Source organism: Sus scrofa, chromosome 10 (genome assembly GCF_000003025.6).
Source record: "Sus scrofa isolate TJ Tabasco breed Duroc chromosome 10, Sscrofa11.1, whole genome shotgun sequence".
Taxonomy (NCBI): Eukaryota; Metazoa; Chordata; class Mammalia; order Artiodactyla; family Suidae; genus Sus; species Sus scrofa.
In genome coordinates this window covers 21,048,311-21,066,939 of record NC_010452.4, presented here as the reverse complement: position 1 = coordinate 21,066,939, position 18,629 = coordinate 21,048,311, and the positions used below count along the sequence as shown (strand labels likewise).

The 18,629-nt window shown below is 41.2% G+C and overlaps 1 protein-coding gene across 4 annotated transcripts in view; it reads right to left on the bottom strand.

Moving 5' to 3' along the window:
- NEK7 (NIMA related kinase 7) overlaps positions 1 to 18,629 on the bottom strand; it is a 157,624-nt gene that overhangs the window by 57,344 nt on the left and 81,651 nt on the right. For all 4 annotated transcript variants that reach the window (XM_005667989.3, XM_021064489.1, XM_021064487.1 and 1 more), the window contains 2 exons: positions 7,374 to 7,436; positions 5,555 to 5,665 (listed from right to left, as the gene is read on the bottom strand). In XM_005667989.3, the coding sequence (XP_005668046.1) occupies positions 5,555 to 5,665; positions 7,374 to 7,436 (174 nt within the window). The remainder of the gene's footprint in view (positions 1 to 5,554; positions 5,666 to 7,373; positions 7,437 to 18,629) is intronic.

The window sequence follows — 18,629 nt, the reverse complement described above, 5'->3', positions numbered from 1 at the left end:
GGGCGTCGGAGGCGCTCGGGTTCAAGCAGCTCTGCACTGAAGATGAGAACCTGCATCTCTTTAAGAGGCTGGACAGTAACTGAATCCACAGATACCAAGATCCACTGGGAAAAGAGTAGAAGGCAAAACACAAAAAAAGTCTTCTGAAACTTTCAAAACTCCACCATTAAAGGCCAAGAGAATGAGAATGAATGACTCAGTCAAGAAGAATCAGCTTGAGGGGCGGGGGCAGGAAGAAAACCGGGCCCTGTGGGACTCAGTCAGCAGCAAGGGAGTCCTTTAAGGAGGGGGGTGGGCAAAGCAGAGGCGAACGTGGCTGGAGATCCAGCAGAAGCAGACTGGGCAGGTCCATTGGGCCTACTGGCATAGGGCACTAAGGAGCCACGTCCTGGGGGTCTGAAGCGAGGCAGGAGTGAGTGACTGACTGTGGAGACAAACAGAACACCAGGGGCAGCGGCGGAAGGACAAGCCAGGCCAAGGCGGGGTGATGGGACTGAAATCGGTAGTGCCTCCATTACCTTATTTAGAGAAGCAAGAGCCCACCTCCAAACTCCTTCTGGTCCCTCTTTGATGCCATTTTTTTTCTCCGTGGTACCTAACAACTCTGCATCCTGCACTTGTCTATCCTTCTGTCTCCCCTCTGGAAGCTCATTCTTGGACAAAGCAACGGAGGAATGAAGGGGGTGGGGGTGTGCGAGTGCGTGCCTGTGCATCTAAGGTAACAGCAACCAAGCATGTTCAGATGATGACAAATGGGACAGAAGATGCCTGCAGGCCGGGGAGCAGATAATGACAACCTTAAGGTTTCTGAGCATCGGGGCAGAGAAAGGACTAAGAACACAGGCAGGGGGACAGACAACAATCCCTCTGTCCAACAAGGAGGGTGGCAACAGGAGAGGAGGAGGGAAGAGGCCAGGCAGGCTGGTCTGGCAGGTTAGGCCCTGGGACCACAAGGGCATTCCAGACTGATGACATCTGTTTTCTGTCTAACAGGAGGGACCATGTCATCTCTGAAGAGTGAGGATTTGTGTGATGCGAGGAGGGGAGTGGAGATCGGAGGTCTGAATGGAATACAGAACACCCCAGTACCTGTCAAACAGATGCCATATGTTCAAATAGGCACAAATAATTCACATGCACGTGCGTATATCTAAATAAAAGCTGATCAAAATAAAATACATACACGCATACACATATATCGCCCAGACCTCATAAGAACACTAAAAGGCAGGTATTACTAACCCAGTGTCGTAGATAAGGAAACTCTAGCTCAGTCATTAAGGTTAAGCAGCTAAATCCAGGTCACGCAGCATCACGGCATAAAGTCCCTCTGGGGCCCTCAGAAGTTCCCGGTCTAGATCTGGCTGTCCGGTCACAAACTACCCTTCAACCTACCCCACTCCTTCACACAGCCCGTGACAACTCCAGTTACACTGTTCACTGAGTGTCAGTTAAATGCCTCTCCTATTAGACAATGATATTCCAAGAAGGCATAAACCATGCATACGGCACACGGGACATAAATAGTGATTTTTTTTTTTTGTAAAGGCTACAAATTGGTATAATTATTTGAGAGGATAATTTCATAACATCTGTTATAATTAAAAATGCACATACTCTATTATTCAACAATATTATTTATACAAATCTATGAAACTGTCTATTAAACAGAGTATGATATTGTTATATAAAAATACATAGGGTTTTACTCTGGAGCTTTCTCTGTGAGAACTAAAAACAATGGAATTAGTCCAAATGTCCATCATTAAAGCAATAATTAGATACACTGCGATATGTCTAAGAATACATATATCAGTACATATATATATATTATGTATACATGTATATTATTTATATATATATATATTTATGGCCACACCTGCAGCACATGGAAGTTCCTGGGCCAGGGACTGAACAGATCCCTGCAGCAACACTGGATCCTCAAACCCAGTACACTGGGCCAGGGACTGAACCCACACACTCCCAGCAACCCAAGCCACTGCAGTTGGATTCTTAACCCACTGTGCCACAGCTGGCACTCCAGTACAAATGTTTATATTTGTGTGTGTTAAGATACAAAACGAAGTTTAGAAAGTTTTACGTACACAAAGTCAGTGGTTATCTTGGGGGGATGGGAACGTGGAGAATAAAGTTAAGGATCAACACCAACTGAGAAAACAAGTGACATTTTACATTAAAAAAAACAAAACAACACTGAGATTGCTAAGTCAAACAGAGAGAAAAGCTATAACCATGTATGCTAGTAAAATGCAACAATCCACAATCAGATTAATTCTGTCTGATGAAGGACCAACTAGGAGAGCTCTCACAGGTCACATCCTCTCAAGTTATTACGTTATTCCCTCCCGATGCAACTAGGTACTTGGTCAGGTCTCAGATATCATCTTTCAAAGACATACAGGAGCATAACCAGGATATGAAGACCCTCTACTCATGCGAAACTGCCTGATCAAAGTTTCTACTCTGGACATTGGTAAAACTTTCTGTGATGGCCATTATGCTAAGACTACTGTGAGATCTACACGTTTGGCAGGATGACTTTCAGCCTTCAGAGGAGCACCAAGAGGATCTGGAAAACCAGACCCAGGATGACTTCCATCTCGACTAGGCAAACCGACGGCACCTCTAGCAAAGGGCAGGATTGTTCAAGGCTTATCCAATAAAGCCCCAAGGGCGTAGCTACCAATTCTATCATGGTGAGTTACTACTTACTCACCACCCAAGAGAATTCTGTGCTTCTGAATCTGTCTTACCAGATTCACTGGGTCAGCTGATTTAAAAAAAAAAAAAAAAAAAAAAAAACAAAAAAAACAAAAAACTGTCTTGATAATGTCAACTGATGGCAAGTCTGTTTATATATGAAGTTGAAGTTCATCAGCATAATAAATGCAAGATCACACTGACAAATGTTCCTTCCTCACTGGTCAAAGAAATCTGAATCTGCAGGAGGCAGAGGTAACAGGGTTCTATAGGTCTCTGGTCTTGCATTAGTTTTCTCAAATGGTGAAAGGACGGGATATTCATTCTTCCAAGATAAATGCTTGAGTCTCAGGGGCAAGATTTTGGAACTGAAATTGTCTGTTTCTTTATCTGCCTTCAGCAGGTATTTGCCCAATAAGGACTTGCCCTCTTTCTTTCCAACTGTGAGTAATTAAATAACTCCTATACCCAAAGGTTGAAGCAATTTTAATTTATGTTAGTTGCCTCTCTGGTAAGGATTATTTATAGTTGCGTTTGTATGTGTCATCTTGATAGACAGCTGTCTTGTAAGTTTCCATTTGCGTATTTGCATTTCTTTTTAAAATTAAGACTGCTTTTCTTGGTTAATTAATTTGCAAAGACATCTTTCGTTGGTGGTTAGCTGTTCGTGCTAGCGATGGGAAGTCCCTAAACAGAAGTCGGAGAGCTGATTAGAAGTGAGTCATACTATCACAGGACTTTAAACAAAAATCAACTTGATAGCTTTCTGTGATAGTAAAAAACCTTCCTTTTATGAGGTGTTTTTATAATTTAGAAAGCAATCTCAAAACCGTCTCATCTTACAGATGAGGAAACTGAGTCTAAGAGAAGTTAAGTAACATGAGAGAGTTTAAGTGGTCGATACTGAATTCACATTGGAGAGCAGGGTTCATAATGCCAGGGAATCCACAAATATCTTGATTAGAAAATCTGCAAAGATTATAATGGAATACAAGTTGCATATGCATCAACATATTCATGGGAGAAGATCCAGGGTTTTCATCTGATTGTCCAAAGGAGTTTTATGATACAAAAATCTTTTAAGGGCCACTAGAGGAAAACACATGGATTTTTGCATCAGACAAACTTAGTTCTATTTAATAGTAATGATCCTTATCCTCTCTAAATGTCAAAATTAGCTCCTAGAATCCTAACACTTAACCCTGTTTTTAAAAGCCCCTTAAAATAACTCCATATAGCAGAGATTACTGCTTGTGCTCTAGCATCTGTTTGAGAGACTTGAATAAATAAAGACAATGGCCAGACCACACATAAAAATAGAACTCTGAACCACAATCCTCAGCAAGCTGACCAGAAAGGCAACCTTTCATCTTTAACAAACAGGCTGGGGGGCCAGCCTGCTCTGTCAGGCCTGCAGGAAGCCAGCCTGCTACCTCTAGAGATAAGCTGAACAGCTACCTCTACAACAACTAGCCTTAAATGGCCAGGACTTGAGTAAGAACTGACAGCTTCCCCAACTGTTGTCCCAACTCCCAACTTAGAAAGCCAAGTGGGCACCCTAGCCATCCTGTGAGATGGCCCATTTCTAGCAAGCTCACCAATAGCTGCTTTTAGCCAGTGGCCTCCAATCAGGGCGCACTGGAAGCCTCCCCTTTTTATCCACTACAAGGGTCTCCTTCTCCTCCGCCTGCCTGAGAACCTCCGCCAACACACTGGTGACACTGGCTGACTCCCTGGAGCAAGCTGCTCAGGATTAATGGCCCTTGCTTTTCTCATTTCCTTGATCTTCATTTATATCCACACCCTTCAACTCGGCTTCCAGAGTGACACAAGTTTAGCTGGCACAGGGACAGCCTAATGAAGACTATATATGCCCACCTCCCTTGCAGCTAGACACGTTCCTAAGACTAGATGCTGGCCAAGGGGATGAAGCTGCAAACATGCTATGGCAGCATCTGGGGTGTGCCTTAGATCAGCCAGCAGGTGCCCTTTCTCCTTTCATGCCCACAGCTTGCTCAGCTGAATATAGGTTTGGTCTCTGAGCACCTGAGATCAGAACTGCTTCATTAGCCCCAGAATTTTATGTAACAGAGAAATATCTGTAAAACCAATAATATAGGGATAGCTTCCATCTACACAGCCTTACATATATGTGGGGCATTCTTCTAAATTCTTAGTAAATATTAACTAATAATTTTAAACAACCCTGATAAAGTAGGTTCTATCACTACTTTGTTTTGGAGACAATGCGGCAGGTGGAAGAAGTAAGTTAAGACCAAGGATAAGCAGTTTTCAGGCTACTGTTATTTGAGGGTTTCTACACTTGTAGCTAAACCTAAACCCAATTCATATGCCTTTAGAAAAGGAAGGTAAACAATTTTTACATGGTTGAATCAGGGCTTGATGCGCAGTCTGAAAGCAAGGCCCACTTACTTCTCTGATGACTCCCTCCCGGGAACAGGGACGACGAGGTCAGGCTGCTCAAGAATGTCCCTCTGCCCCCTTGGCCTGATGTCTAGAGATGCAGGATCAAGGGAGATCTATCTGCTCAGGGGAATCAAGCTGCAAAACTGTGACGTCGGCTTACAGAAGACAAGTCTGCGGTCCATTTCCAAGTTGGTACTGGAGAGTTCACACACCGAAGTCGACCTGGTGTCAACTTCACCAAGAAAAACCAGCTTCATAATCATAACCATCATGACTGCCTACCCTCTATTACTTATCGACCGTATGTTAAAGCACTGCATTAAGGTAAATATCTGATATGACTGTATGTTTAACATGAAACCAATTAGAAAAAAAATAAATCTTTAGTTTAAAAAAAAACCCTCACCTTTATCATTCTGGATAGATCACCAGCATCTGCTAATTCCAAAACTATGTTTAGTTCATTATCTTCAATGAATGATGCATAATATTTAATTACATTTGGATGGTTGAGTTGCTGAGGAAAAAAAAACAAAACAGGCATCAAAAAGTTTTCTTACTGTAAATTCCTAAAAGCCACTTAAGAGTTTCATAACTTAAAAATAAACTTAGTTATTACTGCATTTCGTTTTCAAGTTGCAGAAATCTTAATGTGACTATATTTTTTTTCCACCTATGAATTTTGAAACAAGTACTGTAACTATTGAAAGTAAAACTAGACAATTTTATTTCAGTATTCTATGAGAAATAATGGCGTAAACTATGCAGTTAAAATTTTTTTAAGTATTGCTATGTCTGATAAATATATAAGTATATGCATATTTATGAATGATGAATTAAATCAACAATTGTTAAAAACTACACCCTTCAAAATGGTAACTGTCATTTAAGGGCACTCCACGGTAAAAAAAAAAAAATATCCCTTTTAATCTTATCTTGAAGTTAAGTCTGTTACAAGCATAACTCCAGCCAGTGGTAAAAATCTGGCATCTACTGTACTGTATCTAAATATTGCTTCTATATCAAACAATATAAATATTATGAACTATCTATGGGGTTGATTCCTAAAATCATCTTAAGAAAAATTTCACCTTGTAGAAATATGTGCATCAGTCTATGTATATTTACAACCCTTTTATTTGATCTTTTCATTTAATCCTGAAGCAAGCGAACAGGTAAGACAAACAGTTCCTCAAAGACGCTTATTCAAGAATTAGCCCAGAGAGCATACACATGATTTTCTTCTTCTATTTACAGGTTTTCCTCCCACATTTTCTAGGTGATATATTATTTCTGTAACAAAGGTTTACTAAAGCAGTCACTTCATATCCCAGGAAACAGCTACAACTAAAAGAACAGTGGAAAGCACTGTTCATCTAGATCTTACTCTTATCTTTTTGAATAAATCTGATTCACTTCAGGCACAAAGGTGGATGGCATTAAAAAAAAAAAAAAAGACCAAGTTTTATCTAAAAGTTAAATACAAAAAATAAAAAATAAAAATTAAATACAGGGAGTTCCCTGGTGGCCCAGTGGGTAAGAATCTGGTGTTGTCACTGCTGTGACGCAGATTCAACCCCTGGCCTAGAAATTTCCACATGCCGTGGGTGCTGTTAAAAAAAATTTTTAAATAAAAGTTAAAAATATAACATAAGCCATAGTTTTTCTCAAAGGAAATTTCACTATAATAAATGCAGTGCAAAGATAACTGAAAGTTCAGTCATATTCTTTGAGTGGATGAGAAACTGAAAAGCTAATTCTGACACACTCTTTACATCACTCTTTATAAATATGGAAAAAAGATACAGAAATATTATTTTAAAATGTGAGCCATTTGGATCAATCCACCTTCTATATATATCACATCTTGTGATAATGTTAATATGCATTTATATTACTTAACGTTTAGAATAATGTCTAACTGGGATGGTCAGGAAAATATTTCTTCCATGTTTCGTGTCTACTTTATTTATTTCCCAGTTTGAAATGGGGGGAAAAAAAGCTAATCCTACCAAACGTTCCAATTACATTATTTTACAATGAATCCAAAAGGTAACTGCATCCTTCAATATACGGATTTCAAATCTCTATAATGACATTTGAAATCAGTATGCCAAAAGTTAGGTCTCAAAAATCGTTTTGCTTATAAGTGTGATATTTTAATAAAGTACTTTTACCCACATATTGTTATGTTCAAAAGAGTCAACAGTTTATTTGTTAGTTACCTTAAGAAGATCGATCTCTTTGATACAATCGGCACGTGCTTTGGCGTCCATTAAATCAAATATCTAAAAACAGAATCCAGAATTACTTAACAAAATACTCGTGTATGGTTCAAGATACCATGTAAGTCCATTCTAGTACTTCACACATAATTATACACACAGTAAGAAGTATTCTTTCCAATTAGCTTTTAGAGGCTATGGGGGGATCTATAGATATTTTATCTCATGTTACCACCAGAGGCTATATTTTTCCTTCCAAAAGCAGTTAGTTTTAAAAATGGGAAAAGAGAACAGCAGATATTTCAAGTCTTAAGTTCAAATGGAACAGAATGGAAGCTGTGATACTGTGATGTATTAACATAATAATAAAGATACTGAACAACATGTGCTAAATATAGTGCATGAACTACCTCATTTAATTCTCACTTAATCCTTAGGAGAGTAAGAATATTAGTATTCCCACTTTACAGATGAAGCAAGGAGGTTTAGAAAGCTAAAAGTTCACACAGCTAATTAAAGGAACAGCCAGAATTCATTCGACAAATTATCCAACTCTAACCTAAGCTCTAAACCATGAATCTGTATGGTCGAATCATGTCTAAAAGGTCTAATGCACGCATTCTTTTTTCTTTTTACTGCCGCACCCTGACATATGGAAGTTCCCAGGCTAGGGGTCGAATCAGAGCTGTAGCTGTCAGCCTACGCCACAGCCACGTAGATCTGAGCCGCGTCTGGATCCTTAACTCACTGAACGGGGCCAGGGATCGAAACTGCAACCTCATGGTTCCTAGTTGGATTCATTTCCGCTGCGCCACTATGGGAACTCCTAACGTTCGCATTCTTAGCAGGGCTGATGTCATTCCAAGGAGGTGAAAAATGGAGAAAAGGGTGACAAAATCCTACTCTTTTTAAGCCCAGATCTACATACAATACATAAACTGAAAACTATTATCTATGGAATTAAAATTTCATGGGGTGGAGTAATTAGGAAATAAAGGATCCTTAGAGGGGTGGTAATAAAGAAAAGGTTAAGATACATTGATCTAATGTAAAAAAAGCCCCCAAAACTAACTAGTACAATCAAAGGGCTGTTTAGTGTGTCTCTGAAAACAAAGAAGTCTCTCAATGTTCCAAATTTGTGAGAAATTAACAATAAATACAAAGGCAGGAGTTCCCGGTCGAGATGCAGAGGAAATGAATCAACTAGGAATCATGAGGTTGTGAGTTCGATCCCTGGCCCCACTCAGTAGGTTAAGGATCCGGCGTGGCCGTGAGCTGTGGTGTAGGTCACAGATGCGGCTTGGAATCGATTCAACCCCTATCCCGGGAACCTCCACATGCCACGGGTGTGGCCCTAAAAAGACAAAAATAAATAAATAAATAAATAAATAAATAAATAAACAAATACAAAGGCAATATGCTATTTATTGCAGGAAATATCCCCACAGGTCAATACTCCAAATATAAATGGGGGTAACATGTTCGTGTTCTTGCTTTTCCATCATTCACAAAACTGTGCTGAATGCCAGCTTAATAGGGTTATTGACACAAATAAGGCAGACCTCAGACAGGACCACACAACACTGCACACGATCCAGCAAGTGCCACGGGACAAAGTGATGTGAGCACCTCAAGGGGTTTCCAGCGCTTGATTTACAGGCGCAGGAAGGTACAATACACCTCAGACAGATTTCTTATGGAAGCAAGTGGAAAACTTATTACTTTTTTTTTTTTTTTTTGGTCTTTTTGCCATTTCTTGGGCTGCTCCCGTGGCATATGGAGGTTCCCAGGCTAGGGGTCTAATCAGAGCTGTAGCCGCCAGCCTACACCACAGCCACAGCAACACGGGGATCCGAGCCGCGTCTGCAACCTATATACCACAGCTCACAGCAATGCCAGATCCTTAACCCGCTGAGCAGGGCCAGGGATCGAACCTGCAGCCTCATGGTTCCTAGTCGGATTCCTTAACCACTGAGCCAGGACGGGAACTCTGGAAAGTCATTACTTAACGGAGCAAACTTCACATTAAGTGATCTCACATAGGAAAGCACAAACCATCCAAAAATACCACAAAAAATGGTGTTGCTACTATACTTCAATTTAACAACAATAACCAACAGTAACATAAACAGGAAATTTTAAACTTGATACTAGTTTCCGGCATGAAATGCACATGCACGCATACACGCACAGACCACTTGTGCTTAAAAATCAACATAAGAGAAATGACTCGTTCTTGCAAATGGTGACTGTGGATGCCATCCTAGGGAACCGCTACTCCCAGGGGATCTGAGATAATTCAAAATGTGGGAAAGTACAAAATTTTAAATGTCTGGGGCCTTTAAGGAATTCTTCAAGAATTTTTTTTTTTTTAAGGAAATAGAGAAAGGATCATACTGGTCTAGAGATTAAAACGAAAAAAAAAAAATTTCACAAACTTGGAGATGTATAAAAATCTCTCAGTAATCAACGCCTCTATGATGGGGGAAAAAATTAAAGCACAAAGGACTTTGAGTGAGATGAGAATAAGATGTATATGAGAGAGCTTTAGGAAACCTAGACAAAATAGCAAGACAGAAGTATGCCACATACAAATCAATCGCGAATCTTAATTCAACTTACAATTAAACTAATTGAGAATTACAAAAATTCTCAATGTTCAGTATCAAATGTCACTTCTTGAACTTTGAGGAAAGAAGCAATGCTTGTGCATTTAAGACAAAACTAAATTCTGAAGCAAATACACTTAACTGGAAATGCATAAGTATCTTACCTTGCCTTTTCTCTTAGCCACCATGTTAATAAGGCAAAAATAAAAACTGAATCTTTAGATTAAATCATTTCCAGACATAGATTGAAAGCAGTCTGATCCTATGAGCAAGAAAAAGCAACACAAATGGAAAAAAAAAAAAAAACTGGATTTTCTAAAAACATTTTTCATAAATTATTTACAGCTTGTATTTAGAAGGCATTTTTCCAGCTCTACCATAGTTGGAGGATTTGTTTGTTTGTTTTTTGCTTTTTAGGGCCACACCTGCAGCATATGGAAGTTCCTAGGCTAGGAGTTGAATAGGAGCTACAGCCACCAGCCTACACCGGCCACAGCTCATGGCAACACTGGATCCTTAACTCACTGAGCGAAGCCAGGGATCGAACCCACATCCTCATGGATACTAGTTGGGTTCTTAACCCACTGAGCCACAACAGGAACTCTAAAAGTTTGAGTTTTTAACTTATTTTATACTTGGTAAGAGCAAAGTTTTTAGCAGTGTTAAGGCAAGTATTAGCGGATACATTCTTGGTATTCTCAAACTGAAAGGATTAACCCTAGAGAGCTTTAAGAGGGGGAAAGAGGCCTTCAAGCAACTTAACAGAAATATCCTCGAAAAGGCATCTATCCATTTTTTAGAAGGAAAAAAGTACTTAAAATGTAGCCCAAAAAGTACTTAAAAATATCTACTAAGAGAGTTTGACAAACCTGGTAAATAAATCTTACATAAATGGACATCTTAACCAAACAGCTCCCAGGCCTCACCAGCTCCACGGCGCCTGCATAAAGCAATGAGCAGCTGGTCCGAAGCTGGCCTGTTTTCCGCGGGACCTCAGTCCGGCTCTCACCCTTGACAGCCCCCGTTCGCCTCGATGTTCTTGCCCCTCAGCCCATGGCCCTCTGGTCCCAGGCCCCGTGGCTCCTGCTGTGAGGGGAGGGGGGGGCCCTGTTCTCCGCTATCACAAGCAATATTTTTCCCATCAGCCTGCAAACTTCTGACTCTCACTCTTGCTGAATGGTAGTCAGAGGCTCTATTTGAAGGGATGGGAGGTAGATGAGGGAGTCAGAAAATCCAGAGCAGAAGGGCTGTGTCTCTCCAGATGGAAGACACAAGCACGCAACAAAATGATCCTCAAGTAATTAAAGCCTCTGCCACCAGCCCCTCCCTGCCTCCACACACAGGCACTGCCAGGGGCGAGGGGTCGGGGTGGGAGGGGGCAGAACAGAGGCCAGGTGAGTGCAGGTGCTCAGCACTGGTGCCAGGAACCTCGCCCCCTTCAGTTCCCCGGCTGGTAATCCAGGTAATCCAGCTTCTGTCAGCCTTCCTCTCCTAATGCACCGACCTGGCTGAGCTGCAAATCAAAAGACAGGCTCAGTTTCTTTCTCGTGGCTTCCTCGAGGGGCTGGCAAATGATGGTATGGAACTAGATACCTGTTTATGTCGCTAATTAATCCAAGATTATTTAAACCTTTGTTTTCAAGGGGATGCCTCTGAACTCAACAGGCCAGCATACAGTGATCTAACGCTCAGAGCATCAGTAAGCTCTGTCTCTTTACAATTTAAAAGTCTCTAAAAAATACCATAGGGGGTGTTCCTGCTGTGGTGCGGTGGGTTAAGGATCCGACTGCAGGGGCTCGGTTGCTGTAGAGGCACAGGTTCAATCACTGGCCCTCCACAGCGGGTTAAGGATCTGGTATTGCTACCGCTGTGGCAGAGGTTGCAGCTATGGCTCAGATGTGATCCCTGGCCCGTGTACTTCCATATGCCAAGAGTGTGGCCATTAAATTAAACCAAATTAAATTAAATTAAATGTGCCATAGGAAAGTCATCTTTTCTCTGTATTTCATGAGAGCCTGAGGTTCAGCAAGCTTAGTCGGGGCTTCTAGAAGTTAAGAAGCCACCTTGGAGGGGTCAGGGAGAAGCAGTACAACAGGACTAAACATCCACAAGCATGGCTGTGAGACACACCCAAGGAGGGGAAAAGAGACACCATTAAGGGTACCGCAGGGGGGACGGCCAGAGAGACAGAAGAACCAAGCCGGAGTGACCACACAAGACAGGAGAGGCGAGTTTTAGAAGCTGTGGGTGTTGAAGCCACAGCTTCCGCCGTGATGTCTGGAAGGACGTCGGTGAAGACACCGCAGGAGAGAAGTAAAAATGGGGCAGCTGGTGGAGAGTCTCCAAGGAGACAGAAGAGAAAGACATCATCCAGAGCACAGCAGCTGAGGGAAGATGATGAGGGCGGCAGAGGAGATGACACCGCCACACAGGAGACGGCGCTTTCCACGGAGCACAGACGCACACAGGTGTGGCTGAAGCTCCTGCTGACCACACTACAGTCATCAACCTGCTGATCTGGGTCTTCTTACTCTGTGGTTAAAATACATTCAGGTGGGAAGTGTAAGAGGCTGCATTTCCACAGAAAAGCAAAACTCCAAGACACAACCTGAACCCGTGTGTGCCGTGGGCCAGGGAATGACGACATGTGAAGAGAGAAATGAAGAGCTACACGGTGGAGATAAAACCAGGACTGGATGCCGTGGGAAGAGCCCTAGAAAAGGCAAAAAGACAAAAAAAAAAAAAAAAACACAAACCAGGACTGGGCGTTGGCAAGACGGGGAGACTGAAGGGGAAACACCCACGGTGCTCAAGCAGCTGATGAGCCCCAAGGAAGGTGAGAAAACAACTGAAATCAGACCTTCAATGAGAGGCCTAGAGACTCGGGGCTGTGTGCCATGGTCGGACGAGGCCAAGACCGTGTCGTGGTGGAAAGAGGGGAGGCGAGGCCAGTGAGAATCGCAGGTGGAGAGGGGGTTTCGAGGGCGGCCGCAGAACAAGCGCCTGCAGGGTGAGCCGGGAGGGTAGCTGAGCTGACCCAGGGCCCGGAGGCGGGCATGTTCAGACACCACGCCTGCTCTCAGCAGGGTCCATGTGGGGGCAGGGAAGAAAGAGGAAAATGAGAGAGCACGGGGCTGCGACAATATGTGAGGGGGAAAAACAAGTGCTGCAGACTGGCAGGCAAGGGACAAAGGCGGAACAAGTATTTAGGTGGACGCACGGGCTGCACGGAGGGAAAAGATGATGCTGGGCGGGGAGGAAGCCCGTGGAGAGATGCACCTGACGACGGGGAGGGCGGCGGGAGCACAGGGATGTCTAGAGGTACGACGCACACGGGGAACAGCGACTAAAGAACTGCCACCTCATGGAAAGAGGCCACTCGAACCGCCTGGTAAAGCCTCATAGACCCTGCCCCTCACACCTTATTTGCTTTCATACATTCTGTTAGTGCTGATGTGTAGAAAATTTTAAAAAGCCTGTATTTTGTAATTTTTTTAATTAATTCAATGTGATTTTTTTCTACTGTACAGCATGGTGACCCAGTTACACATACATGTATATATTCTTTCTTCTCACATTATCATGCTCCATCATAAGTAACAAGATATAGTTCCCAGTGCTACACAGCAGGATCTCATTGCTCATCCATTCCAAAGGCAATAGTCTGCATTTATTAACCCCAAGCACCCCATCCATCCCAATCCCTCCCCCTCCCCATTAGCCACCACAAATCTATTCTCCAAGTCCATGATATTCTTTTCTGTGGAAAGGTTCCTTTGTGCCTTATATTAGATTCCAGATATAAGTGATATCACATGGTATTTGTCTTTCTCTTTCTGACTTACTTCACTCAGGATGAGAGTCTCTAGTACCATCCATGTTGCTGTAAAGGGCATTATTTTGTTCTTTTTTATGGCTGAGTAGTATTCCATTGTGTACATATACCACATCTTCTTAATCCATTCATCTGTCAATGGACATTTGGGTTGTTTCCATGTCTTGGCTATTGTGAATAGTGCTGCAATGAACATGCAGGTGCATGTGTCTTTTTCAAGGAAATTTTTGTCCAGATATATGCCCAAGAGTGGGACTGCTGGGTCATATGGTAGTTCTATGTATAGATTTCTAAGGTACCTCCATACTGTTCTCTATAGTGGTTGTACCAGCTTACATTCCCACCAACAGTGCAGGAGGGATCCCTTTTCTCCACACCCCCTCTGGCATTTGTTATTTGTGGACTTATTCATGATGGCCATTCTAACTGGTGTGAGGTGGTATCTCGTGGCAGTTTTGATTTGCATTTCTCTAATAATCAGTGATGTTGAAACATTTTTTCATGTGCTTATTGGCCATCTGTACATCTTCCTTGGAAAAATGTCTATTCAGGTCTTTTGCCCATTTTTCCATTGGGTTGTTGCCTTTTTTTTTTTTTTTTTTTTGCTGTTGAGTTGTACAAGTTGCTTGTATATTCTAGAGATTAAGCCCTTGTCTGTTGCATCATTTGAAACTATCTTCTCCCATTCTGTAAGTTGTCTTTTTGTTTTCTTTTTGGTTTCCTTTTCTGTGCAAAAGCTTGTTAGTTTGATTAGGTCCCATTGGTTTAGTTTTGCTCTTATTTCTGTTGCTCTGGGAGACTGACCTGAGAAAATATTCATAAGGTTGATGTCAGAGAATGTTTTGCCTATGTTCTCTTCCAGGAGTTTGATGGTGTCCTGTGTTACATTTAAGTCTTTAAGCCATTTTGAGTTTATTTTCATGCATGGTGTGACAGTGTGTTCTAGTTTCACTGATTTGCATGCAGCTGTCCAGGTTTCCCAGCAATACTTGCTGAAAAGACTGTCTTTTTCTCATTTTATGTTCTTGCCTCCTTTGTCAAAGATTAATTGACCGTAGGTGTCAGGGTTTATTTCTGGGTTCTCTATTCTGTTCCACTGGTCTGTCTATTTTGGTACCAATACCACACTGTCTTGACGACAGTGGCATTGTAATATTGCCTGAAGTCTGGGAGAGAGGTATGCCTCCTGCTTGGTTTTTGTTCCTCAGAATTGCTTTGGCAATTCTGGGTCTTTTGTAGTTCCATATAAATTTTTGGATTGTTCTAGTTCTGTGAAAAATGTCATGAGTAATTTGATAAGGATTGCACTGAATCTGTAGATTGCTTTGGGTAGTATGGCCATTTTTACAACATTAATTTTTCCAACCCAGGAGCATGGAATATTTTTCCATTTCTTTACATCTTCTCTAATTTCCTTGATTAATGCTTTATAGTTCTTGGCATATAAGTCCTTTACCTCCTTGGTCAGGTGTATTCCCAGGTATTAGATTTTTTGGGGTGCAATTTTAAAAGGTATTGTATTTTTGTATTCCTTTTCTAACATTTCATTGTTAGTATACAGAAATGCGACTGATTTCTGAATGTTAATCTTATATCCTGCTACTCTGCTAAATTTGTTAATCAGTTCAAGTAGTTTTTGGGTTGAGTCCTTAGGGTTTTCTATACATAGTATCATGTCATCTGCATACAGTGACAGTTTTACCTCCTCTCTTCCTATTTGGATGCCTTTAACTTCTTTTGTTTGTCTGACTGCTATGGCTAGGACTTCCACTACTATGTTGAATAGCCATACTTGAATACTGTAAACAATTACATGCCAACAAATTTGACAATCTAGAAGAAACAGACAACTTTCTAGAGACTTAAAGCCTGCCAAAACTGAATCAAGAAGAAATACATCAACTGAACAGACCAATCACTAGAAACGAAATTGAGTATGTCATAAAAACAGTCCCTACTAATAAAAATCCAGGACCAGATGGCTTCACAGGCGGATTCTACCAAACATTCAAAGAGAAACTTATACCCATTCTCCTTAAACTCTTTCAAAAGGTTGAAGAAGAAGGAACACTCCCAAAGACATTCTATGACGCCACTACCACCCTAATTCCAAAATCAGACAAAGATACCACCAAAAAAGAAAACTATCAGCCAATATCTTTGATGAATGTAGACACAAAAATTCTCAACAAAATTTTAGCCACCCGAATCTAACAACATATCAAAAAGACCGTACACCGTGACCAGGTGGGATTCATCCCAGGTTCACAAGGATGGTTCAACATATGCAAATCAATCAACGTCATACACCACATTAACAAAAGAAAAGTCAAAAACCACGTGACCCTCTCAATAGATGCAGAAAAGGCATTTGACCAAGTCCAACATCCATATACGATAAAAACTCTCACCAAAGTGGGTGTGGACGGAACATTCCTTAACATAATTAAAGCCATTTATGACAAACCACAGCAAATATAATACTCAATGGAGAAACACTGAAAGCCTTCCCACTAAAACCTGGAACAAGACAGGGATGCCCACTCTCACTATTTTGTAATTGTTGTTCATACTGCCAATAATACGACTTATTTAACAGATGAACATTTTTCAGTTAATAACGTAAGACCATTTACAGAGGCCACACAGGGATCTGTTTGCAGGAGGGTCACTCTAAGTCCATCCTATTGTTCAGGCCCCTTCCACCTGCTGTGCCTCGTCCTGCTGAGGACTGACAGCTTATCCTCCACCTCCGCCTGAATGTCACTGTCTCACAGAACCCTTGGCCGAACACTTTATCCAGAGAGGCCTCACTTTCCGGACCTGGTTTGTCTCTGATACCACGCTACGGCCGTTTCCTCCTTGGCTATAATCATTCGGTATATTGTGGGTCTGCCCGACGAAAATGTCAGACTCCACTGCTGTATCCCCAATGCTGAGAGCACCGTGTCTGCCACACAGGAGATTTTCTATCCAGATTAAATGAGCAGAAGAAGAGTCTCCAACAGCATAAATCAAAGTTACGTCAATTATACTTACTCACTGGGCTTGGCCACTGGAAGAGTTTACCATTTAAAAATTTTAGGATAAACTAATATAATCAAAACTTGCTTTCGTCGCAATGATAACCAGAAGGTATCATAAGATGCTTAAAAAAAAAAAAGCGAAACATTAAAAAAAAAAAAGGACAAAGGACAACCAAATTATGTCACTGATGTCTACTGTATCAGTTAAGTATTTTAATGTTTAATCTAGTTATGGCATATACCTTAATTCACTGTAACCCCCAAATTTTGCTAAATAGAATGTCCTAGTCTCTAAATATTTGATGTTTTATATGCCTCAAAACGCCTAAAACAAAATTGTAAGTACAACTGAGTATAATTTAAGAGCTTTAATTTTTAAGATAAAAGCCTATGCCTCTTTGACAAGTAAACTAGCATCAATTACTAAATTATTCTCCAATTAAAAAATATTAACATATAGATTAATTCTTTCATAAGCTTCCTAATTTTCATTTGCTCAAATAACTTTCAGAAATTGCAAGGTAATCTATAGGGATTAAATAATGAAATAGATAAAAGCTGCAGAATGAATTCAGTAATCAGAGCAACCTGAAAAAGAGACAATATACAGCAACAAAGGGTTACAAATACATCCAAGTTACAGTACACATTACAGAAGAAGTCAGTGTAGTCCACAAATTTCTGACTGCATGCAAATCCTAATTTTTAATCACAGGCAAACATGCAAAATCTAGATTCCAAAATGAACACATGTAAAAAAGCGAGTTAGACTCATACATTTTTTAAAAATTAGACTTTAAAAAGTGGTTTTCTTGATAAATGCTTTAAAGAAAGGATTGCATATAAATAAATATGAGTAAAACACTATCAGAAAATATGTGTCTTTTCAGAAAGGTTTTTTGAGAGCATCTGGATCAAAAGAGTGAACCTGAACAAAGACTGTGTATCACCACTATTTACATCAGCTTCTAAGGACCAAAAGTGCTTTCCACTCTAATAAGTATCACTGACTGACAATGGCTATCACACAGCTAAACAGCTGTATGTGGACATATGACTTAAGAGAGGGGAAAAGAAATGAAGCATTAATGAACTGAGGTTCAGAATACTCCAGCTCCTATTTGAACGTCAGGGTGACAAAGATCAAAGAACTGAAACACAAAACCCAAAAAGTAATACTACTACAACATCACGTCTTAAAATTGATAAAATAAAAATCAACTCCAATTAAATAGCTCTAATCAAATGAGCCAAGAATAATAAAACAGAGATTACACGTACCACATCAAAACAATCCTCCCACACAATGAACTGTGGTTCTGAGACCAGCCCACGTCCCGTGAAGACTCCCACCCGACCCCGACCCCAGGCTCCTCTAGGCTCATCCTGCCGTGGTCCCACACTCATCATTATAGAGGGGCCTTGGCTGCACTTCCACCAGAATCCAGGAGTCCATTATTTTGTTTATTGTGATACTGTGATACCCTCAAAGCCTTCCGTATGAACCACTGAACATTAGATGATCAATGATGCTGAGGAATGACCTGAATGAGCTGCAGGAAGGGAAGCAAAGCTTACTCACGGAATTTCCGAAACGTTCCATCACTTAAGAATCATCTTAATTTTGGCAAATGAATCATGACGGGCTGTGGGTGAATCTTGCAAAGATGGGGTTCATGGTGCCATACGCTGTGGGCGCTCAATCCCTTTGCAATTTCCAAGAAGGAACATGCAGTCAGTACACACTTGCCTTTCCACACACGGGTAACAGGCAAACTTCCAGGAA